The sequence below is a fragment of the Balaenoptera ricei genome, chromosome 13 (assembly GCF_028023285.1).
Source record: "Balaenoptera ricei isolate mBalRic1 chromosome 13, mBalRic1.hap2, whole genome shotgun sequence".
Taxonomy (NCBI): domain Eukaryota; kingdom Metazoa; phylum Chordata; class Mammalia; order Artiodactyla; family Balaenopteridae; genus Balaenoptera; species Balaenoptera ricei.
The window spans coordinates 76,158,747-76,186,374 of NC_082651.1; the positions used below are offsets into that span (position 1 = coordinate 76,158,747).

The window sequence follows — 27,628 nt, forward strand, 5'->3', positions numbered from 1 at the left end:
GCAGTTATCACAAACAGGTATAATGTTGCCTGGATTTTTTCTAACGTAGGTACTTACAACGTATATGCAACTAAAAATGGTTTACGTAACCAATATTGGGTCTTGACTGTGAGCATGTAAGACAATTAATGACCCCCCCTTGCTGCATGAACTTGAGGCAGATCTTTCACTAGGGCTGTTTATTACCTCATTTACTCCTAGTCAGAGCTCATTATTCCTAACACACTCCGTGAGCCCCGATTCTGTTGTATGTGTAGGATTCAAATTATCAGCACTGAAGAAACCTAAAGAGCAAAACCTTCTTTGTTTTCTCAGAAATTTGGCATGTTATGGCATTTCTTGCAAATAATTATGAGTGCTGCTAAAATACATGAGGAGGTCCAGGAAGAAGTGAATATGGAGACTGTTGCTGCCTTATTCTCCTCGCTGTCTGGTTGAAAATGTGGGCACAAGGAATTAAATATTCCTCATAGAACCCAAGCAACTAATTAGCTGCCTTCTGTACCATTCATAGGGCAGATAAAAGAGAAGCACCTTATAATTTCATTCTATCAAAATAAATTATTATGAGGTTCACCCATGTTTAAAGTGTTTTTCTGAATACTTGATCCTAAAATGTAAAACAAGGCTGATGTGACTCTGTCACAACTAAAGTGATTTATCACTTCTTCTTTAGTGTGTTTCTCCAACTTCACTGAAGTATAATTTACATAAAACGAATGTGTCTAAGAGTCCAGTTCAATGAGTTTTGACAAGTGTAGACACATTCTTGTGACCACCATCACAATCAAGGCACAGGCATTTCTGTATCAATTTATATCTGTTAGGATCCACTGTTGGATTCTTAACATCATTGCAAATGCAATGTTTTTTAAGGAATTAATGACACACCTTTGTAAGAAAGTCATTCTGTAGTGACAAACATAAAGCTTGGTGACATTTTCCTTTGTCTCTTTTTCCAGTCTGACCTTAAAATCTCCATTCCTGTTAATCTAATGCCTTAGGCGTTATAATTTCTGTGAAAGAATCCGTAAAGGAACCATCATGCACAATTAAGAAAGATAATAGCACAGAGGACTAAGTGTCTCCTGCAAAGCCTGCCTATGCCAACAAAGGTTTTATTCACTGATTAGCTGACCTTTGGTAGATCAAGATTCCTAAAAGTGGAACCAAATTTAATTGAGAATAGGTTTTTAGATATAAATTCTGTGAAAGTAATTCTTAAGCCCCAACTCTCTGCTTATTTCATGATTTTGAAGTGGTTGAGCCAAATGGGGATATTCTAGTCTACTGTTTATGGATCTTTGCCATAAAACATGTACTAAAGGAATAACCTGGACCAATCATTACCAAAAAGGTATAGGCCTTTCCATTGTCCCAAAAGGTTACTTGTACCCCTATTCTGTTTGGCTTCTTCTGCTCAGCAAAGTGTTTTTGAGAGTCATCCAGGTTGTCATGTGTATCAATAGCTCTCTCCTCATTATTGCTGAGTAGTGTTCTATTGTATGAATGTACCACGATTTGTTTACCCTTCACCTATGATGAGTATTTGGACTGTTTACAGTTTTGCTATTATGAATGAAGTTTTGATAAACATTCATGTGTAAGTCCTTGTGTGAATATATGCTTTCATTTTCCTTGAGTAAATTCCTAGGAATAGAATGGCTGGGTCCCATAGTAGGTTTCACTTTTGAAGTTTCTAACGTGGCTGTATCATTTTACATTCCCACCAGCAAGATAAGAGAGTTCCAACTGTTCCATATTTATTCTAATAGCTCCACAGCCATTCTAACAGGTGTTGAGTTGGAGGTCCATTTTTAGATTTACCTCTCTTTCTTTGCTCTTTCGGAAACTGAGACCACAAAATAAGAAAAGGTACATTTGATCATTAGCATTATATGAAAAATCTCAATTCAAAATAGAGCAAGTAGAATCCTGAGGATATGAATTTCAGGAACAACACTCTACTACCAATATATGTGCCTCAGCATAACAGAAATGTGTCAGCTTTGTTCACCCTATCCTAAAATAATTTTCATTCACTTTCCAAAATCTAAGAGAAATAATGTATATGAGAGTAAAAGGAAGCATTTTAAATGCTTATAAATAATTGTACAGATTTTAAAACTCAGTGCATTATGTTACAGTCTGGTTTAGTTTAAAAATTTTGCAAGATCTCTATCTTCAAAAGCAAAAAAAAGAGTAGGTGGAACATTAAGAGAGCCCAATGTGGGATCGTCTGATACCACCGACGAGGGTGATATGAAAGAGGAATTTCTTCTAGGAGTTGGCCACCAGGCTTTAAGGACAGCAACAGTCAGTCGTGGTCACCTCTCCATTGAGACTGCTTTGGCGGTCACCAAGGACCTCCACCTGGCTAGATGCCATGGTCAACTTTTGGTCCTCACCTTGCCCAGCAGCAATGTTTGACCCAGGCTCATCACACCCTCTTTGAAATGTTCTCTTCTCTTGGATTCTGGTTTTGCTCCTTCCCTTGCCACTTTTTCTCAATCCCCTCTGCTTGTTCCTTATCACCTCCTCACTTCTAAATAAATGAGGGGCAAGGACTCAGTCTTTGGACAACTTCTCTCTTCTAGCTACAGTCACTCCCTTGGTGATCCCATCCAACTTCATGGCTTTAAACAGTGTCTACGTGCTGATGAATCCCAGCTCAGAACTCACCCCTGAATTCCAAACACATAGGTCCAATTGCCTTTCAGATATCTTCATTTGGATACCCACTGTAGGCAACATAAACTGAAAATGCCCAAGTCAAGCTCCTAATCTCCTCCACAAAGCCTTTTCATGGAACATTCCCCCAGAAATAATCAAATGTCATCATCTCATGCTAACCTCTGCTTGCCTACTTATTTAAGACCATCACTCTCCCTCCCTCTCTCAGCACCCCCCATGTGCCCCACTTTAATTTTCCCCTTAACATTTACTGTCATTTAACAAACTATATAGTTTATTTCTTTATCATGTTTATTGTTATCTCCCTCCCTAAAATGTAAGCTCCACGAGGGCAGGACTTTTTGTCTGTTTGGTTTATTGCTGTATATCCTGTACCTAGAACAGTGCCTGGCACATCCTTGACACTCACATTTTTGTTGAATGAATGCATAAATGAATAAATGGATGACTCTGACTTGGAAAGAAATGTCAGAAGATAAGAAATACTAGCACTTCTTCCCTTTTTCGATTTGGTCTGCAAAGAAATGACCAACAGAGAAGGGCCATAGGAAGACAGAGTAAATCATGAATCTTCTTCTCAGGCTTTGCAAGGGACTAGCATGGAGCAACCACAGCAAGGGGCCGGGGAAGATGCCAAGGTAGGCATGGAAGCAGAGACTGTGCCTGGAGGGAGAACAAGTCAGAGGCAGAGCCTTTGAAGGCTGAGATGCCAAGACCTCTAATAACCAGGGCAACTGAGGCCACCCAGAATCACAGACTGAGTGGCTACTGAGTGTGCTGGCGTACGTTGCCCACAGAAATTAGCACAATGCTTGGGATTCTGACTCCATGAGAAGGCCAGCAGGACTGCAGGATAACGCTGTAAGAAAACAAGTCTCTGCCAGAGTTAGGAGAGGAAAATCACACGTGTAAACAGAAATGCCAACAAGAAAGATGGCTCTTCCTCCCACAGCTGTGAAAGGCATGTGAGCCGTCACAGCTCAGTTAATTACAGCTACATAAGACTGGGAAGGGTCAGAAACAGTGCTAGTTGGGAATTAGCAGGCTGAAGTGCTAATATCGTTTCAAAGGGAGCTCTGAATTAATTCAGACTCCAGTCCTATTTATAACCTAAGACACTAGGGAAATTAGTCCTGACTTGAAGAGAAAAGAGTCTGATTATATACTTAAAAAGAAGCTTTCTTACGGAACATATATATTAATAATGACAAGCAAGCCAGGGAAAAGTTTTTATTTGGCTTTTCATGAAATGGATGGTTTTAGAATAAAAATATTGGACTTCTGGTGAAATGGTTATACATTAAAACAGCCAAAATAGAGGAACATGTCCTATAATAAGCACCCATTACCCAAGACTTAGTCAATGGCCTGGCTATCCTCTTGGCTAGGCCAGGAATTAGGGCAAAAAACATACTGGTGGTCAGTGTAGGTTTTCAGTGCCTTAGCATGTGCCCTACCACCTACTTACTTCTAGAATAGATTCTTCCATGACTGGCTCCCAGCAACACGACTGCCTCTTCCATCTTGCATTGCCACTATGTTGAATCATCAACATTTACTCATATATTGTAGAGTTCCCCATCCACAGTTTTCAGACAACCAATTATTATTGTTATCATGACTTATCACTTGATCATTTGCCTATTTTTTCAATAGGTATGTTGATTACAACTTTTCACTGGTTGTATTAACTCTTTGAAAAACATTATTACCTTAGGATAAAATCCTAGAAGATGACCCACTGATTCAACAATAATGTACATTTTAACACCTCTGAAACAGCACCAATTGCCCTCCAGACAGGTTGTGACTGTTTGAGCCAAGTTCTCTGGTCAGAAGAGAAGGATACAGTACAGTTGATCCTTCCCAACCAATGGGACTGAAAAGTCGAAAAGTATCTGGGGCCACTGAAGCATGTGCCACAAAACCAGTCACTGAAAAGCTCATTCTCTTCTCTCAAAGGTGGGGTTCAGACCCTCAAGCAGCCACTACCTCACCATGTGAGGCAAACCCTGCCACGTTCACATTTCTGCTTTCATAACTGACAGGGTCTAAATGCAGCAAATCAGCAGATGAGTGGGAAAAAAACACAGTGAACACAGAGAATTCACAAGTGACAGGCTGGTGACAGGCAGCTTCAGCAGCCCTGACCACCCAGAGGGGTTCTGAGCCAAGGCAGGTAGTGAAAGTGGTTAACAACTCATAATGCTGTACACGTGGGTTATCTTGAAGAAATATTTTATGTGAAAAGCTCAAAATTAAAGTCCGGCTTAAAAAACTTTACATTTATCTGGAAAATTAACTTGTCTTTACTTACTTGGATCGTTGGTATCACTGGTCCTGCATCCCAGTGGATGCTATACAGAACTATACACCCAGGATAAACCATCCACAGCTGAGAAGAGTTAAACTGATTCTTTACTCATTTAGCTGGCATAATTCTTCTGGCATAACTGCTCTGAGTAGTGTAAGGAAAACCTTGATTCTATGCACTTCTTGGCACAATTTGTGTGACCATGGGGAAAATATCTTGCAGGGACCTAGTGTCCTCAACTGTGAAGTCAAAAGTATGGGGTCAAGGACAGAGGCCAAGTTGATGTCCAGATTCCCCTGATCCTGATTCTCACATTTTATGATTCTGCAATCAAGAGCAATTCTCACCTTCACAATGGTCTCCAAGGGCAGACGCTCTGTAACCCTGGTCACAAACACAGCGGAAGGAGCCCTCCGTGTTCCTGCACTGCCCATTACTGCAGAGATGACGGTGCTGGCATTCATCAATATCTATGAGCAAGAGAGTAAAAAGAAACTTAGAAGTGGTGCTTTAAAAGTCAGTTTTTAATCATTCATGTAAAGGAGGTCTATAAACTATCTGGTTTCTAATTAATTTAGAATTTTCATTATGTGACTCAAACTGACCTCTAGTAAAAGGTCACTCATTAATATCCCAGTAGGGAAAACCAGATGAGCTTAAAATTTTAAGCAATGAGCTAAGAATCTGTACATATTAATTCCACTGGTCACTGATGAGGGGCAAATACTTGGCTGTAATCTGGGAATCACAATGAAGCTTCTTGGAATTCCTTCTATAGGTTCAAGTTTAACACTCTGAGTTTAAAAGCACTACGGCCTGTGATAGTCTAAAGCAGGGGTCAGCAAGTTACAGCCCACCACTGCCTATTATTATAAATAAAGTTTTATTGGAAAATAGCACCACATATTCATATACTATCTGGCTCTTTACAGGAGAAGTTTGCTGACCCCCCTGATTGAAAAGTGTCATGGCATGAATGTCTTCTTTTTCAGTAATTTACCCTCTAGACCCCTAGCAATGAGGCTTCCACCTTCTCTCTCTCTCAATGATTTTCTGGGCAAATCTAATGGTCCTTCCCTGCTCTCAGCCCATTTGATACCTACATTGCCTCTGAATCTCTCTTGCTTGACACACACATCCTCTGCTTAGAGATTATTTGTTCTGTAACCACAATCCTGAGCTCAGGCTCACACACGTGCCTGCATCATATCCACGCATAAAAGGCATGATAATATATTGCATGTATTCCATCATTTACTTTCACCATTAGATTCTGACTTTCCTGAGGCAGGGCCTATGTCTACCACATCTTTTTTTACTCCTAGATGACCTAGTGTTTCAACAATCAGCAGGCACTTATTTCATGTTGTTTGCTGATAAACTTTATTCATCACATTTGTGTATGTGTATCTACTTCTGGCAATGTGATTCTGCAAGAGTTAACACCACAGGGACCCTACACCACTGCTCTATCCTACTCTGCTTACAGCACCATTCTGATTATCCTGGCATTTAGCACCTAAAATTGGTTTGCCCCTATTTCTAACCTGGTGGGTGACTCTCCTGTGTCCGACTTATCTCTAGGAGTGACATCACTGGCTCTTCAAAAGGAAGGACTATGAACACGATAGCCTTATTATATTATGTGTGGACCTCTACTCTTATCACACACACTGTAAAGGTCAGGATGCATTAAATAAAGTATAAAAACTTTGAGAGGGACTAGAATCTAGAACAAATTACTTAATTTATCTGTGTACATGAGTGTGTTTGTGTGTGTTTGATCATTCTTCACCTCTAGATTAGGTATTATAATGACTTTCTATGTTCTAGAAAGGGATAATTGAAGAAGGTTATGATAATATTGGTAGATCCCTTTGTAGGACCACCATACATTGTCTTTTTTATAACACTACCTCAGGAGACCTTTCTACTTATTAAATATCTAAAGTTTACATACAGACATGGATATGATTTGTTTCCCTATAATAAAACAACTGATCGTGTACAGTGTGTATTCTTAAATAAATGTCGTTTAAATGACATTTCTTTTCAGGAACTCTGGACACTTGTGCTTGTCACTGGTGATACCATAGTATTTTTTTTTTCTTTTTTTTGATACCATAGTATTTTCAAGCTCAGGAAGCATATACTTGTTGGGAAGTGAAGTACAGTTGACCCTTGAACAATGAGGGGGTTAGGGGTGCCAACCACCACACAGTCAAAAATTCGCATTTAACCTGACAGCTGGTCTTCTGTCTCCACAGTTCTGCATCTGAGGATTCAACCAACCACAGATCGTGTAGTATTCTACTACGTATTCACTGAAAAAGTCTGCGTATAAATGGACCCATGCAGTTCAAACATGTATTGTTGAAGGGCTAATCTGTAATTCTGTATGAAGTTCAATGAAGAAAAATACTTTTTTTAAGTCTAAGGTCAATCCCAGCGAGGTCCAAAATCCTCACTATCACCTGTAGGAACAGGGTATATTTCACAAACTTTATCCCTGAGTATAAGGGGGATGCTATTTCAGTCTTCCTGAAAAGTCTTGTTTAGTGATTATTATTTTTAAAGTAAGAATTTTAAAAAGCTCAGTGCATACAAAAACTAGGTCATTAATATTCCAAAACATAGTACCAGGCTGACATAATTCCCTTCTAAGTGTTAATCCTATTAGGTGAAACTTTCAAATGATTTTAATACAATCGATTTTCTGCAAGTAAGGAATTACACAGAGAGCAACCATTTTTCTTTCCAATAGTAATGCCCAGCCACTGATCACTAATACCTTAGTTTTCAAATTTAGACTTTTTCCATCCTGATTCATTGACTTTCCTGACTTAAGTGTAAGTCCCTTGATTTCTGGCGCAATAAAACAATCACGTAGGTAGTTTCTCAAAACCCACTCACTTTACTGAGTGCACTTTTTTTTTTTAGGCACGTGCCTTAAACTGCAATCACAGTAGTTCATGGTGCCACACTCCTACCTTCACACTGGTCTTTTGTCGCTGACAGCTGGTAGCCCTGCCCACAGGTACACCTGAAGGAGCCCTCGGTGTTTTTGCACTGCCCGTTTATGCACAGATTCCCTTGCTGACATTCGTCAACATCTGTAAACACAATGACAATTGTTTTACATTAGTTCTTATATCTAAACACCCCATTAGCTAAAGTTTGAAACTGTAAACCAAGCTACTGTCCTCAAAGCCTTCCATTTCCAGGCTGGTCTTTTAAGGCATGACCCACAGTAGAAAATTCTTAATAAGCAGAAAAAAAGGCTCTGCCCTTTCCAATGCATTCTGGGGTTATTATCACAAAAATAATAGTACTTCTCCTAGGTGAGGCACTCTACATTTTAGTTTGAATCAGCCCACCAGTGTTCCTCACATCAACCTCAGTATGCTGAACTGTAGAAAAGAAATAATTACAAATAGATGATAAATTTATGATGAAGTAAAATTGCTTTCAATACAACATCAAGCTCTTTGCCATCTCTCTCTCTCTCTCATACTTTGGATACAGCACAAACACAACATGAAATATTTTAGAGTTGGAAAAAGAAAGAACCTCAGCACAAAATAATGGCTACGAGGCAGTTTGCAGGCCTGTAGAAGGCAGAAAAAAGGCAGAATTTAAACTTTCCCAAGAATTTAAAAAACAAAACCATAATGGAGGCAGTTACGGGAGGAAATAAACATTTCTACTGTACTAGAAGAACCTGGAAAAGTATAAGGTCAAACAGTTGTGTTAAAGGACACTGAGCTCATTTTCAAAGTAACAAGGAAAGCCAAGAGGCATGGTAATGTTTTGATGATAGATGTTGGAATGTCTAAGGAGAAAGTGATGAGTGAGGATTTTTTTTCAAATGCCTTGAATAAACATAGAGCTATTGACTGAGAAAGAACATAATTCTTTATAAGTGTCCTAGTCGTGGATATGAATTTACACGAATGAAGAAAAGCCTGGCCTCCTCAATAACTTGAACACTTGTGGTAGAAGCAGCGCGTGTTTTCTAAACGTTTTTGTTTGGCTGTAAGGTTGGTCTGATCTAATTAGATAACGTTGTCTTGCCTTCTCTATGTGGATACAGCCTCAGAATGTTCTGCTGAATAGCTAGTCAGTTTGTAAGAGTTTATGATTATTAAATTATGGTAGGACTGAGCTTCACCGCCTCCACTACAGGTTTGCTGTGAGGATTAGTGGAGACAATGGATGAAAACACACCAGCCCTGTACTCAGAGTGGGAGAGAGGAGTCCTGATCTTAAAAGAGCAGAACTTGTTTTAAGGAAATAACGTCCTAAAGATCAATGTCTGACTAGTACTTCCTTCTGAAAATATCCTGTTACTTAAAATGCATCTATAAGTTTATTTTTTTTTATATAGCACGTTCTTATTAGTTATCCATTTTATACATATTAGTGTATACATGTCAATCCCAATCTCCCAACTCACCCCACCACCACCCCGCTCCTCCACCACTTTCCCCCCTTGCATCTACAAGTTTTTTGCCAGGAGAACTCAATTAACTGCAGTCTTTTCCCTCAAGTATTACTGACAATTATCTGTTTCCTGAGCAAAGTTGCATTTCTTAACCTCTAGTGAGGCATTAACCTTTTGAATTTTATCTTCATGCAAGCAAGGTGTCAGGTTATGTTTCCTGAAAAAGCTCACATTGACTATTAATGTAACTGGAGTTCAGAAATTTGTTTCTGATTTAATTTCTTGCAGAAATTACTTGAGTTTACTAGAAACTTTTCTTTCACTTATTGTGAAGTTGATCCCTTTTGTTTATATATAATTCCTGGCTGTCAACTGTTGACTACCAGTAGAGAAATTACATAAGAATTTTGTCTTACGAATGATTTCACACCTTTCCAGCATTCTCAGACTACTAGCTTTTCAAGTGGTCGACAGCAAAGACGAGCCCACACCATGTTTTCTTTCAGCACATTCTATAAAATACTTGAGACGTCAGTTCAAGAATTTAAGACCAACAATAGCTCATGTAGCTGGCTGGATCTCACGTAATGTCTGACAACATTTTTAATGCTTTGGCCTCTTTTTGACTTTCTCAAAGAAGATGACAAATTAAGCATTCCCATGTGAAGATGTTTGAAGCAAGACTACACCCTCCATTCCAAGTACTGTCAGGATACACCAGACATCTTACATAAGTTACTCATTTATGTTGGGAAGACTGTCAGAAGTAATTCATTATAAGTAATGATACACATATTTGGAAAAACTCGAGGCAACTCTGTTATCTTGAATGAGGTGATCTTTGGGTCTTTAAAAGGACACAGGGGAACAGAGGCAGCATAATTCTACACATTAAAAAGCAATTTTTTCTTTTCTGATGAGGGACAAAATTCCTATGACAAAAGAACACTTTCTAATAAAATAGGCATGCAGGACAAATGTCTTCTCTCTCTTGTGCCAAGAGATGAACAGAAAATATTATTCTTCACAAAAGGTATTTGTTTGTTTTTTTAAATAAATTTATTTATTTTATTTCTTTTTATTTTGGCTGTATTGGGTCTTCGTTGCTGCATGCAGGCTTTCTCTAGTTGCAGCGAGCAGGGGCTACTCTTCATTGCGGTGTGTGGGCTTCTCATTGTGGTGGCTTCTCTTTTTGCGGAGCATGGGCTCTAGGCATGCGGGCTTCAGTAATTGTGACTCTCGGGCTCTAGAGCACAGGCTCAGTAGTTGTGGTGCACGGGCTTAGATGCTCCGTGGTATATGGGATCTTCCCGGACCGGGGCTCGAACCCGTGTCCCCTGCATTGGCAGGCAGATTGTTAACCACTGTGCCACCAGGGAAGTCCCAAAAGGTATTTCTTTATGGACTTTTTGCACATATTATTATGGTAAGTCCTGCTCAGAGTTAAAATAGAGACTATCTCTAGGTATTTATACATTTAGTACATACAGCACTAAAATGTACAAAGAAATACAAAAAGATACAAATAAGTAATGGATTAATACACTAGATAATGTATTTACAACCTGAAAAGAGTTGTCAGTACATTGAGTGAGGTGAAGACACAGTCAATATTTAGGACTATCAACAGAGTGAAATTAGCAGAGTTACTGCAATGTTGGAAAACAGATTTATGATCTGGGTAAACTTGACATCTGTGAACTGAGGTCGTTTGGGAAAGATTATGAAATAATTAATGAAAAAGGATGTTATACAATTTGTTACTGTAAAAAGGAAAGGCTTTGATTGGGGAGTAAGGAAAACAACTAGTGCATATGTAGGTTTCTCCAGATGGGGATCTTGCCTGATCCTATCCCAGGCTGTAATGGAAAGACACCAGGAGAATCAGAGTAGAGGGCAAATTTAAATGGCAAGTAGACATAACAGCCCTTTCCTATCTCCAAGCTTTGATATGTGCTGTTTCCTCTGCCCTATAAGGTTTTCTCCCCTCTGTATTCAATATTTTAAGACCAAGTTCAAATAGCGACACCTCTGCAAAGCCTTCCCAGAAGCAAGCAATCAGAATTAGTCACACACTTCTTGGCTTCAGCAGAACTTTGTACATGCCTATTATTCGGTGAATAACAACATCTACCACAAAATGTCATGCTCTGTCCCTGCCTTATATCTCATCCTCCATGTATTATCTCTGATATCTCATTACCCTATATTTTCTCATGCAATCCTCACATCAACCCTCATAGGTGCCATTATTGTTACCTTCTTGCAGATGAGCAAGTAAGGCTTGGCGAAATGAGATAACTTATCCAAGCTAACACAGCTTCAGAGTATCACAGCTAGAATATGACATACTGCCTTTTAAAAGAAAAAAAAAAACCTAAACTCCAGACTTATTTGGATTTCACCAGTTTTTCCATGCAGGTCCTCTTTCTGTTCCAGGATCCAATCCAGGGGACCACATTATATTCAGGTGTCTCATCTCTCCAGTCAGTCTTTCCTTGTTTTGACAACGTCAATTGCCTTGAGGATATGGGCCAGAATTCTACAGAATGTCCCCAATTTGGACTTGTCTGATGTTTTTCTCATGATTAAGACTGGGGTTACAGGTTTTTGGAAAGAATAGCACAGAGGTAAAGTGCTTTGGTCCTCACATAATGTCAGGAGTACATGACATTCACATGACATCACTGACGACTTAACTTTCATTACTTAGTACTTTACTGTCTCCAATTATCTGATGCAGGTTTGCATCTCTTCCAATGAGTAATAGTTCTTTGAGAGATTTCAGCCTCTTGGTAACATACGCAGTGCCTGGAACACGTTGGTTCCTTGATACACTTGAGAGGAAGGAAAGGAAGGATGAATAGAAGCTTCTGCAGCAGCCCAGCAGAGTGCCCCAGAGGCTGGAAAATACGAGTGTTCCTAGGGGTGGCATCAATTGATGGTGTGAATTCACAGGTAGTAGGGAGACTGACTAGAGAAGGGCAGTCTCATCTGGGATGGCAATGCCAAGAGGAAGATGGTGGTAATGAGTCATTCATTCAACATGTATTTACTCTGTGCATTTTCCCTCTAGAGAGTCCAATCCTCGAATTTTAGGGATGACATGATAACAGGAAACCTGAGATTATTTATCCAAGGTTGTATAGTGAATCCCTGGAAGAGCCAGGATTCAGGTCAGTAGTGAGGAAGAAGATGGGTGTGCAGGGCAGTATAATCATGAGCAAGTACTTGCGTCAAAATAAGCACAGAATATACCCAGGGCCGTTGTGACATCAGTTGGATGGGACAGAGATTGCAAATTGAAGAAAGCAGTGGTGACAAATTTGGAATGTGAAGTAGGGGCCGATTACAAGGGTTTTTATGAATAAGCAGATGAAAAGAAGCAGGCAGACTGGGAAGAGAAAGTAATATGACAGGTTATGGCAATAAACCAGATACAGCAATCAAATAAAGATTAACAATGGGTTCTAATGTTGAGACCTTCAGCCACCATTCGTCCTGTATGTAAGGAAGATATAATACCTTTCAAGTGATTCTCATGTTTAACTTTTTCTGAGGAGATGCCCAGCTTAAGGAGTCAGAAGGAAAGTTGCAGATGTGGGAAAGGACCAGGAGAAAAGGGAGATGTGCCTACTTCATATGCTCTCCTGGGAGTGGATAGTATTCTGCTGCATGGAAGGAATAAGGCACCAAATCCAGACGTCTGTGAATTCCCTACTGCCAGTGGAAGATGCTTCAATTCTTACAGGTCAGTAGTAGGGTATCTGTTTACTGCTTCCCTACCACAGTGATAAATTAATCACTACCTTAGATCCTTCACTTTCATTGAGACAGTAAAGAAAAATTTTTTTACTTATTTCCTCTTTCTCCCTTTGAAAGAGCATGCTTTTAGGTATAAAAGTGATGGAAGATAGCAGAATGGAAACAGTCCATAGATTTAACTGCAGAAAAAATGAAAATTTCTTAAAAAATTATTTAAAAAATTAGCGAAACCTTGGACAAATTACACTAATATTCTGAAGAAAACGGTATATGTTAAATATATACACTGTACATAGGTTTATATATATATATATCCTATATATAAAGTGTTCATACACATTGACTTAAAAACTTGATTAATGGGAAAAGATATTAACAAATTTACAAAAGAGGAAATATAAATATTTAACAGATGTATGAAATAAGTGTTTAATAATTAGAAGTGTTTAGGAAATTATTAAAGGAAATGAGCACATAAAATACATATTAAATCTTTTAGAAGCAAAAGAAACACATATTTTAAAATTAGAAATTAGTGTTCTCTATTGAAATAGTTAAACACAGAACATTTTGCCTGATTCTTCCACTTTTATAAATAAGGAAGTAATCCGAAAATTCAGGCAAAGGTTTATTTTTTAAAGAGATGCCTGTTAGGTTTTATTTTTACATAATAATCAGAAGCTGGAAAAAATATGTTGTTCAACACCTGAAGAACAGCAAGAAAATGGTGACACAGCAATACACCGGGATATTACACTGCCTTTAAAACTAATGTTTGAAAAGAGTTATTAATAAATGTAAAATGTTCATGATAGACTATTAAATGATAAAAAGCAAGATAGAAAACTGTACACAGAACATAATGATATAAAATATCCATGAGATATGAATATCCATAAATGAGGTTGAAAGATTATTACTTTATCTTTTTTACCTTTCTGCATTTGCTACATTTCGTATAGCAAATGCATGTTTTTTAATAGCAATTTTATTGAAATAAAAATCACACACCACATAATTCATCTATTTAAAGTGTACAATTCAATAGTTTTTAGTATATTCACAGAGTTGTACAACTGCATGTATCGTTTTTATAACTGGAAAAAACAAAATAGATCTGTGGTTTACAGATATTCTCTAAAAAAAACACTGTTTTTCTCTATGTAAACAGATAGGGTCTGTATTTAATCACCATGAGGAGTCACTTTCAAAGATGTCAACCAAAATGTGCTCCAAGTAGCTCAATCAAAATAAATGACAGGTAGTATGTTTCCCTTTTTTAAGGCTAGTGACTCTAATATGTTTTTAAATGCAGTTCAAATAAAAATGAGACATCTGATCACAGTATTTACCTTTACAGTGCTTGTGGTCTGGAGTTGGGGTATAGCCCTTGTGGCATGAACACATGTAGGATCCTTCGAGGTTGGAGCAAGTACCATTTGTGCAGATATCTGGTTCCAGGCATTCATCCACATCTTAAAGAATGGGGTATAATGGAAAGGGGGAAAAAAAGACAAAGAGGAAAAAAAGAAATAAAACATAAATAAAGTTGAATTTGGTTAGAAACAGAAATAGTGGATCTTCTAAAGAGGGGCAGATTCTTTTTTCTTTTTTTTGGCCGCACCATGCGGCTTCTGGGATTTTTAGTTCCCCAACCAAGGATTGAACCCAGGCCCTCAGCAGTGACAGTGTGGAGTCCTAACCACTGGACCACCAGAGAATTCCCAAGAGGGGCAGGTTCTTTAAGATAAGCTTTCAAATTAGCCCTTAAGAGGAGGAGAAGCTCTGGTATGAGGTATGTGTATGATGGTTCCGTGGCTTAATTTACTTTCTGCAAAGTAACTCAAAAAAAGGAACCAAACATGCTCTACAAATAAACTCAATGGAAGGCTTGTTTTAGAGGGGAGTGAGGAAGAGAGGATAGATGTAGAGCAACATCCCCTGCAAGATAAAATATTCCAAAGAACCACAGACGTGTGGAGGTCTAGTTAGGGAACTGATGAACTTCAGTAGAATGTGAGCGTTTACCGAAGCAAGAGATATGACTCATGACCCAGAAAAACCATGGGAAAGTTTTAACAGAAAGGTGAAAAAAAATCTGGCAAAACATTCTAAGATGGCATTGAATCAGTGATTTAAGAAAAAAAAAACAACCTAGGGGACAAACATAAGCCTAATGGGTAGTTTGAAGGTGGGGTATAGGCTGAAGAGGCAGATACAATAATAATAGCTAATCTTATTTTTTTTTAACATCTTTATTGGAGTATAATTGCTTTACAATGGTGTGTTAGTTTCTGCTTTATAACACAGTGAATCAGCTATACATATACATATATCCCCATATCTCTTCCCTCTTGCATCTCCCTCCCTCGCACCCTCCCTATTCCCCACCTCTAGGTGGTCACAAAGCACCGAGCTGATCTCCCTGTGCTATGCGGCTGCTTCCCACTAGCTATCAATTTTACATTTTTTTTTTAGATTCCATATATATGTGTTAGCATACGGTACTTGTTTTTCTCTTTCTGAGTTACTTCACTGTATGACAGACTCTAGGTCCATCCACCTCACTAAAAATAACTCAATTTCGTTTCTTTTTATTTACAAGCAGCTCATGCAGTTCGATATCAAAAAAACAAACAACCCAATCCAAAAATGGGCAGAAGACCTAAACAGACATTTCTCCAAAGAAGATATACAGCTTGCCAAGAAACACATGAAAGGATGCTCAACATCACTAATCATTAGAGAAATGAAAATCAAAACTACAATGAGGTTATCACCTCACACCAGTCAGAATGGCCATCATCAAAAAATCTACAAACAATAAATGCTGGAGAGGGTGTGGAGAAAAGGGAACCCTCTTGCACTGTTGGTGGGAATGTAAATTGATATAGCCACTATGGAGGTTCCTTAAAAAACTAAAAATAGAACTACCATACGACCCAGCAATCCCACTACTGGGCATATACCCTGAGAAAACCATAATTCAAAGAGTCATGTGCCATAATGTTCATTGCAGCTCTATTTACAATAGCCAGGACATGGAAGCAACCTAAGTGTCCATCGACAGATGAATGGATAAAGAAGATGTGGCACAGATATACAATGGAATAATAGCTAATCCTTATCAGGCACTTATTGTATGAAGGCACTGAAGGCTTTACACATATTCTCTCATTTAATGCTAACAAAATCCGTATGGGCTAACCCTTCACAGAGGACGGAACTGAGATTTAAAGAAGTTCAAAGCTTGTCCAAGGCCACATGATTAGAAACTGATGGCTCAGATTTGAACTCAGTGAGCCTAACTCCAAAGACCATCTTTTAAACTGTAAGGTTCTGTCATAGGCAAAGTTAAGTCTAGAGATAGAAACAGTTAAACAGAAAAGGCATGACTTTGTTTTTATGATTTGCTAACACAGCATTTATATCAATAATCATTATCTAAGTGTTCACTGATTTCATTCAACAAACTTTCATTAAGCTCCTACTAGAATATTGTTAATTCAAAAAGAAAAATTTGAGTTCTGTGCCCCATTTGAATGCCCCTGGGTAAGTCCACTGTATATTGCAGAAAGAAGGTATATAATGTAGCATAAATAACCAAAAATTTAAAGAGAAAAAACTTCAACCACAAAGTGCCAAAAATATACACAGCATCACAATTTATACTTAATTGTACAGTGGGCTACAACTTAATCAAAGTATTTTATACATAAGGCAGACAAACAATAAAAAGGAAAAGGCTCTTGATTGTATCCATTTCATTTCACAATGCTCGCCACAAAAGCAATACAGCTTTCCACCTCAGTATTAACAGAGAATCAGGAGCACATTAACAGAGACCTAGTTTTAAGTCAGCAATCATTCATTTGCACTGCATTTCATTAAAACTGTACTCTATCTTTTTCTTTTTTACAATGGAATTCAGAAGTAGAGTGTTACCAAAATAAGGCACGGGGGATCTTGTGTGTGTGCACGTGTGTGTATGCCACATGCATACGGAAAACAGCCAAGTAATTGACACTGCCTAGGCGTTCTGCCTTGCTTTCACAACATCACTAATTATAGTAGAGTGACCCTATTCCATTACAAACAAAAATAACACTTTCAGACTGACTCATTATCCATCCTTTCTTTGGTTGTGGGAGTCCACTTTTGTAAACATTGAAAGCAAACTACTTCAAAGAAGAAGCCAAACACTGGAGCCAAAATAAATAATGGGACACAATGAACATAGACACTGGGCATGGAAATTCCAACAGCAATGTAAAAATGTCATGTCTAGGATCTGGTTTGGTTTCAAAAATGTTAACAAGATGAAAAATGTATCAATTGCTCTTTTTAATTTTTCATGCACCAGAGAGTGTGATTTATAAGACTGCAGAATATAACAGTAAAATTCATTTCTAAGACCATATTTTCTCTTAAAGTAAATTAACAGGCATTGCAGATTACCATTCAGGAGATACTTATAAAACTTCTATTTTACCAGGCTACTACCATGATTAACGATGAAGCAGAATGCTTTGAAATATCTAGGAGACCCTGATGTGTTTATTCTTTACTTACTACAGTCATAATTGCATGGAACCAGAATCCTGTAGATAGAACAGTTTGAATTGAATAAGTACATGAGCTTAGTGGCACTTATGCTCTTAAAGAGATAATGATATATAGTAGAATATCACTAAAAATGTCTTTGATTTAGAATCAAAAGGTACAAACCTCCAGCTATAAAATAAATGTCATGGTGATGTAATGTACAGCATGGTGACCATAGTTAGTAACACTGTATTGTGTACTTGAAAGTTGCCAAGAGAATACAGTTGGCCCTTGAAGAACATGGGTTTGAACTGCATGCATCCACTTACACACGGATTTTTTTCAACAGTAAATACTACAGTACTACACGATCCGTGGTTGGGAGAAACCGTGGACGCAGGGGGCCAACTGTAAGTTACATGCAGATTTTCAGCTGCACAGAGGGTTGGTGCCCCTAACGCCCTCATTGTTAGAGGGTCAGCTGTGGATCTTAAAAGTCTTCATCACAAGAAAAAAAAATTTTGTAACCATGTATGGTGATGGATGTCAACTAGACTTATTATGGTGATCATGTTGCAATGTATACAAATATTGAATCATTTTGTACACCTGAAATACAATGCTATCTCACAATTATACCTCAATTTAAAAAAAATAAAAAGAATCTCTATACAGAAGGAAGGTGTCTAGAGTGTAGTCTCACTTGGTGGATGAAAAGGGAATGAAATAAACTCAGTGTTGTATCTTTAGCCAGACCTCTCTCCTTAACTGCTCATCGCCACAGCTATGATCTTAGAAATTAATTTTACTGTTATATTCTGTTAGTTTACTGGGACATCTCTACTTGATGTCCCACAGGCACCTCTCGAGTCCTCATGGCCCAAACTGATCCTTTTCCTGCCTTCTCTTTATGCTGTCTCTCATGTCAATATAGGCTACCATGACCCACTCAGACGCCCAAGTCAGAAACTTGGGAGTCATCCCTTCTGGATTCCTTACTCTCCCTCTTTCCCCACATTCAATTTACTACCAAGTCATGTAAATTCTACTTACCAAATCTCTCTCAAATACACCCAACTTTACTTCATTCCCACCACTACCATTCTCTCTCACCTGGGTTATTGGCATAATCTTCTGTTTCTCTATTTAAAGTTTTACCCTATCAAATCCATTATCCAAATTGCAGCCACAGCAATATTTCTAAAATACAAATCTGACCAATGATGTTGTTCCTCTACTTTAAAAACTTTCAATCGTTTCCAGGGTTTTTCAATTCAGTCAAGGATACAGTACAAACCTGTGGGGCCCTGAATGGTACTGACAGAAAGTCAGGCCCCCATAATCCCTACTTCTAACCCTTGGGAGGACCAATGCCATAGGAAACAAGGTGGTCTCTACCCACCCTACTGTCTACCACCCAACACCCACAGCCCCTTACCCCTGCAGCAGAGGGAGATGGTTATGTCTCTGTTTTCTGTATTGGAGCTCAAAACTCATTCTAGGATTACAGTCTTATAGAAGAGTTGTATCACCCAAATTCTTACACGCATATACATAATGAGTTCAAAAGGGAAACTGTCCATAGAAAAATGGGTCACAAATTCAAGAAAAACAATTTACCAATGGGCTTTGGGGACATAATTTGGCATGTGCCATTCATGAATTAATTAAACCTCCCACAGTAAGGAAGTTGCCAGTTTACTAGGTCAGCAATTTCTGGATGACTGTTAACGAGTTTATGAATCCAACTCACTGTACTATCACTCAATCCAAATTAATCCTTCTCATCCACAATACCTTGAATGACTCTCACAAATGCCTGGTGAAAACTGCATACGCCACACCTATAGGATTTCCTGATTCCTCCTCTAATAACTCTATCATAATAGGCAGTCAGAGGCATAATTTGTCCTTAATGAACCTGGCTGATTTTTATGATCAGAACATCCTTTAAAAAATGTTTCACCTCATCATCGGAATCCTGCAGTCTACAGTTCTTTTTCAAGATCAACATGAAGTTCAGTGGTCATTAGTTCCCGAACTCCACCTTCTTTCCTCTTTGGGGGGAAATGAGGACATTAATCTCTCTCCAGGTCCTGGGCAACTTTCCATTCTCCACAATTTCACAAAGATGATTCCCAGCTGGCCAGCAATCCCACCTGCAAATTCTCTCACTGCTTCGAAAGGTAATTCATCTGGGTCAGGAACCCTTTTGAAATTTCCCTTCCTAATATCCTAGGAACACACCAGACTGCCCGAAGCCCCTCTGTGGTGGGCAAGACCTCTAAAGTTCTAAGGGTGCTCAGTGGCCACCTTCCCACAGGTCAGCCCGTGGCTGTACTGCCCCCTTCCACTTCACCCACCTTGGAGTTGGTCAGAATAGGGTCCAGAGCAAGAGTTTACCTGCATTACTTCCTTTACTACCAAGGAGATGAATCTGTCAACACGGTGAACCAGTCATTTTTCTGAAGCCATTCAACCTCATGTAATTCATTAGTGACCAAGAGACTTCAGTGAGTGAGCACCATTTTATATGGGAAGAAAACATCTTATTCTATCACTACGCTACATGAAAATACAGGATTACTCCCCACACAAACATTACTTCAATTATCCCTCAACTATTCTTCACACATAGTCTTTACATTGGATTGGCCAAAAAGTTCATTCACATTTTTCTGTAACATCTTATGGAAAAACACAAACGAACTTTTTGGCCAACCAAATACTAAAGATGATGGGAGAACGTATTTGACAGAAAAGCAAGCATGGCAGAGAGACCTTCAAGATGGCGGAGTTGTAAGAAGTGGAGATCACTTTTCTCCCCACAAATACATCAGAAATACAACTACATGTGGAACAACTCCTACAGAACACCTACTGAACGCTGGCAGAAGACCTCAGGCTTCCCAAAAGGCAAGAAACTCTCCACGTACCTAGGCAGGGAAAAAAGAAAAAAGAAAAAACAGAGACAAAAGAATAGGGACAGGACCTGCACCTCAGGGAGGGAGCTGTGAAGGAGGAAAAGTTTCCACACACTAGGGAGCCCCTTCACTGGCGGAGACAGGGGACAGTCTGGGGGAAAGCTTTGGAGCCACGGAGGAGAGCGCAGCAACAGGGGTGCAGAGGGCAAAGCGGAGAGATTCCCGCACAGAGGATCGGTGCCGACCAGCACTCACCAGCCTGAGAGCCTTGTCTGCTCACCAGCTGGGATGGGTGGGGTCTGGGAGGTGAGGTCAGATCCCAGGGAGAGGACTGGGGTTGGCTGCGTGAACACAGCCTGAAGGGGGCTAGTGCGTCACAGCTAGCCGGGAGGGAGTCCGGTAAAAAGTCTGGAACTACCTAAGAGGCAAGAGACCACTGTTTTGGGGTGTGCGAGGAGAGGGGATTAAGAGCACCACCTAAATGAGCTCCAGAGATGGGCGTGAGCTGCAGCTATCAGCACGCACACCAGAGATGGGCATGAAACACTAAGGCTGCTGCTGCAGTCACCAAGAAGCCTGTGAGCAAGCACAGGTCACTATCCACACCTCCCCTCCCGGGAGCCTGTACAGCCTGCCACTGCAAGGGTCCTGTGATCCAGGGACAACTTCCCCGGGAGAACACACGGCACGCCTCAGGCTGTTGCAATGTCACGCTGGCCTCTGCCACCACAGGCTCACCCCGCATTCCGTACCCCTCCCTCGCCCTGGCCTGAGTGAGCCAGAGGCCCCTAATCAGCCGCTCCTTTAACCCATCCTGTCTGAGCAAAGAACAGAAGCCCTCAGGCGACCTACACGTAGAGGCGGGGCCAAATCCGAAGCTGAATCCCAGGAGCTGTGCGAACAAAGAAGAGAAAGGGAAATCTCTCCCAGCAGCCTCAGGAGCAGTGGATTAAATCTCCACAATCAACTTGATGTACCCTGCATCTCTGGAATACCTGAATAGACAACAAATCATCCCAAAATTCAGGCAGTGGACTTTGGAAGCAACTACAGTTGGGGTTTGCTTTCTGCATCTAATTTGTTTCTGGTTTTATGTTTATCTTAGTTTAGTATTTAGAGTTTATTATCATTGGTAGATTTGTTTATTGATTTGGTTGCTCTCTTCCTTTTTTTTTTTAATATGTATATATATATATTTTTTTCCTTTTTCTCTTTTTGTGACTGTGTATATGTGTGCTTCTTTGTGTGATTTTGTCTGTATAGCTTTGCTTTTACCATTTGTCCTAGGGTTCTGTCTGTCCGTTTTTGTGTTTCTTTGTTTTTTTTTAGAATAGTTTTTAGCTCTTGTTATCATTGGTGGATTTGTTTTTTGGTTTGGTTGCTCTCTTCTTTCTTTCCTTTTTTTTTTTCTTTTATTACTTTTTATTTTTTTATTTTTTAAAATAAATTCATTTATTTACTTATTTATTTTTGGCTGCATTGGGTCTTAGTTGCTGCACGCGGGCTTTTCTCTAGTGGCAGTGAGTGGGGGCTACTCTTCATTGTCATATGCGGGCTTCTCACTGCGGTGGCTTCTCTTGTTGTGTAGCATGGGCTTGAGGCACACAGGCTTCAGTAGTTGTGGCCTGCGGGCTCTAGAGTGCAGGCTCAGTAGTTGTGGCGCACGGGCTTAGTTGCTCCGCACCATGTGGGATCTTCCCGGACCAGGTCATGAACCTGTGTCCCTTGCATTGGCAGGCAGATTCTCAACCACTGTGCCACCAGGGAAGACTTATTACTTTTTAATTTTTTGATTTTTTTAATAATTTTTTAAAATTTTATATTTTAATAACTTTAATTTTATTTATTTTTTACTTTCTTTCTTTCTTTTTTTCTCCCTTTTGCTCTGAGCTGTGTGGCAGACAGAGTCTTGGTGCTCCAGCCAGGTGTCAGGCCTGTGCCTCTGAGGTGGGAGAGCTGAGTTCAGAATATCGGTCCAACGGAGACCTCCTGGCTCCACGTAATATCAAATGGCAAAAGCTCTCCCAGAGATCTCCATCTCAACACTAAGACCCTGCACCACTCAATGACCAGCAAGCTACAGTGCTGGACACCCTATGCCAAACAATTAGCAAGACAGGAACACAACTCCACCCATTAGCAGAGAGGCTGCCTAAAATCATAAAAAGGTCAAAGACACCCCAAAATACACCACCGGATGCAGTCCTGCCCACCAAAAAGACAAGATCCAGCCTCATCCACCACAACACAGGCACCAGTCCCCTCCACCAGGAAGCCTACACAACCCACTAAACCAACCTTACCCACTGGGGGCAGACACCAAAAACAACGGGAACTATGAACTTGCAGCCTGTGAAAAGGAGATGCCAAACACAGTAAGTTAAGCAAAATGAGAGGACAGAAGAACACACAGCAGATGAAGGAGCAAGGTAAAAACCCATCACACCAAACAAATGAAGAGGAAATAGGCAGTCTACCTGAAAAAGAATTCAGAGTAATGATAGTAAAGGTGATTCAAAATCTTAGAAATAGAATGGAGAAAATACAAGAAACATCTAACAAGGACCTAGAAGAACTAAAGAGCAAACAAACAATGATGAACAACACAAAAAATGACATTAAAAATTCTCTACTAGGGGGCTTCCCTGGTGGCGCAGTGGCTGAGAATCTGCCTGCCAATGCAGGGGACACGGGTTTGAGCCCTGGTCTGGGAGGATCCCACATGCCGCGGAGCAACAAGGCCCGTGAGCCACAATTACTGAGCCTGCGCGTCTGGAGCCTGTGCTCCGCAACAATAGAGGCCGCGATAGTGAGAGGCCCGCGCATCGCGATGAAGAGTGGCCCCCACTTGCCACAACTAGAGAAAGCCCTCGCACAGAAACGAAGACCCAACACAGCCATAAATAAATAAATTAATTAATTTTTAAAAAATGAAATCATTTAAAAAAAAATTCTCTACTAGGAATCAAAAGCAGGATAACTGAGGCAGAAGAACGGATAAGTGACCTGGAAGATAAAACAGTGAAAATAACTACCACAGAGAATAAAAAAAGATGAAAAGAACTGAGGACAGTCTCAGAGACCTCTGGGACAACATTAAATGCACCAACATTCGAATTATAGGGATCCCAGAAGAAGAGAAAAAGAAAGGGACTGAGAAAATATTTCAAGAGATTATAGTTGAAAACTTCCCTAATATGGGAAAGGAAATAGTCAATCAAGTCCAGGAAGTGCAGAGAGTCCCATACAGGATAAAAGCAAGGAGAAACACGCCAAGACACATATTAAGCAAATTATCAAAAATTAAATACAAAGAAAAAATATTAAAAGCAGCAAGGGAAAAACAGCAAATAACCTAAAAGGGAACCCCCATAAGGTTAACAGCTGATCTTTCAGCAGAAACTCTGCATGCCAGAAGGGAGTGGCAGGACAGATTTAAAATGATGAAAGGGAAGAATCTACAACCAAGATTACTCTACCCAGCAAGGATCTCATTCAGATTTGACAGAGAAATTAAAACCTTTACAGACAAGCAAAAGCTAACAGAATTCAGCACCACCAAACCAGCTTTACAACAAATGCTAAAGGAACTTCTCTAGGCAGGAAACACAGAGAAGGAAAAGACCTACAGTAATAAACCCAAAACAATTAAGAAAATGGTAACAGGAACATACATATCAATAACTACTTTAAATGTAAATGGATTAAATGCTCCAACCAAAAGACACAGATTGGCTGAATGGATACAAAAACAAGACCCGTATATATGTTGTCTACAGGAGACCCACTTCAGATCTAGGGACACATACAGACTGAAAGTGAGGGGATGGAAAAAGATATTCCATGCAAATGGAAATCAAAAGAAAGCTGGAGTAGAAGTTCTCGCATCAGACAAAATAGACTTTAAAACAAAGACTATTACAAGAGACAAAGAAGGACACTACATAATGATCAAGGGATCAATCCAAGAAGAAGATATAACAATTGTAAATATTTATGCACCCAATATAGGAGCACCTCAATACATAAGGCAAATGCTAACAGCCATAAAAGGGGAAATCGACAGTAACACAATCATAGTAGGGGACTTTAACACCCCACTTTCACCAATGGACAGATCATCCAAAATGAAAATAAATAAGGAAACACAAGCTTTAAATGATACATTAAACAAGATGGACTTAATTGATATTTATAGGACATTCCATCCATAAACAAAGAATACACATTCTTCTCAAGTGCTCATGGAACATTCTCCAGGATAGATCATATCTTGGGTCACATATCAAGCCTTGGTAAATTTAAGAAAATTGAAATCGTACCAAGTATCTTTTCCACCCACAACACTATGAGACTAGATATCAATTACAGGAAAAATCTGTAAGAAATACAAACACATGGAGGCTAAACAATACACTACTAAATAACCAAGAGATCACTGAAGAAATCAAAGAGGAAATCAGAGGAAATCAAAAAATTCCTACAAACAAATGACAATGAAAACACAATGACCCCAAACCTATGGGATGCAGCAAAAGCAGTTCTAAGAGGGAAGTTTATAGCAATACAATCCTCCCTCAGAAAACGAGAAACATCTCACATAAACAACCTAACTTTACACCTAAAGCAATCAGAGAAAGAAGAACAAAAAAACCCCCAAGTTACCAGAAGGAAAGAAGTCATAAAGATCAGATCAGAAATAAATGAAAAAGAAATGAAGGAAACAATAGCAAAGATCAATAAAATTAAAAGCTGGTTCTTCAAGAAGATAAGCAAAATTGATAAACCATTAGCCGGACTCATCAAGAAAAAAAGGGAGAAGAGTCAAATCAATAGAATTAGAAATGAAAAAGGAGAAGTAACCACTGACACTGCAGAAATACAAAGGATCATGAGAAATTACTACAAGCAACTCTATGCTAATAAAATGGACAACCTGGAAGAAATGGACAAATTCTTAGAAATGCACAATCTTCTGAGACTGAAGGAGAAAGAAACAGAAAATATAAACAGACCAATCACAAGCACTGAAATTGAAACTGTGATTAAAAATCTTCCAACAAACAAAAGCCCAGAACCAGATGCCTTCACAGGCAAATTCTATCATTTAGAGGAGAGCTAACACCGATCGTTCTCAAATTCTTCCAAAATATAGCAGAGGGAGGAACACTCCCAAACTCATTCTACGAGGCTACCATCACCCTGATACCAAAACCAGACAAAGATGTGACAAAGAAAGAAAACTACAGGCCAATATCACTGATGAACATGAATGCAAAAATCCTCAACAAAATACTAGCAAACAGAATCCAACAGCATATTAAAAGGATCATACACCATGATCAAGTGGGGTATATCCCAGGAATGCAAGGATTCTTCAATATATGCAAATCAATCAAATTGATACACCATATTAACAAATTGAAGAATAAAACCATATGATCATCTCAATAGATGCAGAAAAAGCTTTTGACAAAATTCAACACCCATTTATGATAAAGACCCTCCAGAAACTAGGCATAGAGGGAACTTACCTCAACATAATAAAGGCCATATATGACAAACCCATAGGCAACATCGTTGTCAATGGTGAAAAACAGAAATCATTTCCTCTAAGATCAGGAACAAGACAAGGTTGCCTACTCTCACCACTATTATTCAACATACTTTTGGAAGTTTTAGCCACAGCAATCAGAGAAGAAAATAAATAAAAGGAATCCAAATCAGAAAAGAAGAAGTAAAGCTGTCACTGTTTGCAGATGACATGATAGTATACATAGAGAATCCTAAAGATGCTACCAGAAAACTACTAGACCTAATTAATGAATTTGGTAAAGTAGCAGGATACAAAATTAATGCACAGAAGTCTCTTGCATTCCTATACACGAATGATGAAAAATCTGAAAGAGAAATTAAGGGAATACTCCTATTTACTATTGCAACAAAAAGAATAAAATACCTAGGAATAAACCTGCCTAAGGAGACAAAAGACCTGTATGCAGAACACTGTAAGACACTGATGAAAGAAATTAAAGATGATACAAATAGATGGAGAGATAGACCATGTTCTTCGATTGGAAGAATCAACATTGTGAAAATGACTCTCCTACCCAAAGCAATCTACAGATTCAATGCAATCCCTATCAAACTACCAATGGCATTATTCACAGAACTGGAACAAAAACTTTCACAATTTGTATGGAAACACAAAAGAGCCCGAATAGCCAAAGCAATCTTGAGAAAGAAAAACGGAGCTGGAGGAATCAGGCTCCGGACTTCAGACTATACTACAAAGCTACGGTAATCAAGACAGTATGGTACTGGCACAAAAACAGAAATATAGATCAATGGAACAGGATGGAAAGCCCAGAGATAAACCCACGCACATATGGTCACCTTATCTTTGATAAAGGATTCAAGAATATACAATGGAGAAAAGACAGTCTCTTCAATAAGTGGTGATGGGAAAACTGGACAGCTACATGTAAAAGAATGAAATTAGAACACTCTCTAACACCATACACAAGAATAAACTCAAAATGGATTAAAGACCTAAATGTAAGGCCAGACACTATCAAAGTCTTAGAGGAAAACATAGGCAGAACACTCTACGAGATAAGTCACAGCAAGATCCATTTTGACCCACCTTCTAGAGAAATGGAAATAAAAACAAAAATAAACAAATGGGACCTAATGAAACTTAAAAGCTTTTGCACAGCAAAGGAAACCATAAACAAGACAAAAAGACAACCCTCAGAATGGGAGAAAATATTTGCAAATGAAGCAACTACAAACGATTAATCTCCCAAATTTACAAGCAGCTCATGTAGCTCAATATTAAAAAAACAAACAACCCAATCCAAAAATGGGCAGAAGACCTAAACAGACATTCCTCCAAAGAAGATATACAGATTGCCAACAAACACATGAAAGGATGCTCAA

General features: G+C 39.1%; 1 protein-coding gene across 8 annotated transcripts in view; it reads right to left on the reverse strand.

Moving 5' to 3' along the window:
• The window catches only part of LTBP1 (latent transforming growth factor beta binding protein 1), a 427,484-nt gene that overhangs the window by 87,143 nt on the left and 312,713 nt on the right, over positions 1–27,628 (reverse strand). For all 8 annotated transcript variants that reach the window (XM_059943619.1, XM_059943615.1, XM_059943620.1 and 5 more), the window contains 3 exons: positions 14,570–14,692; positions 7,999–8,121; positions 5,356–5,478 (listed from right to left, as the gene is read on the reverse strand). In XM_059943619.1, the coding sequence (XP_059799602.1) occupies positions 5,356–5,478; positions 7,999–8,121; positions 14,570–14,692 (369 nt within the window). The remainder of the gene's footprint in view (positions 1–5,355; positions 5,479–7,998; positions 8,122–14,569; positions 14,693–27,628) is intronic.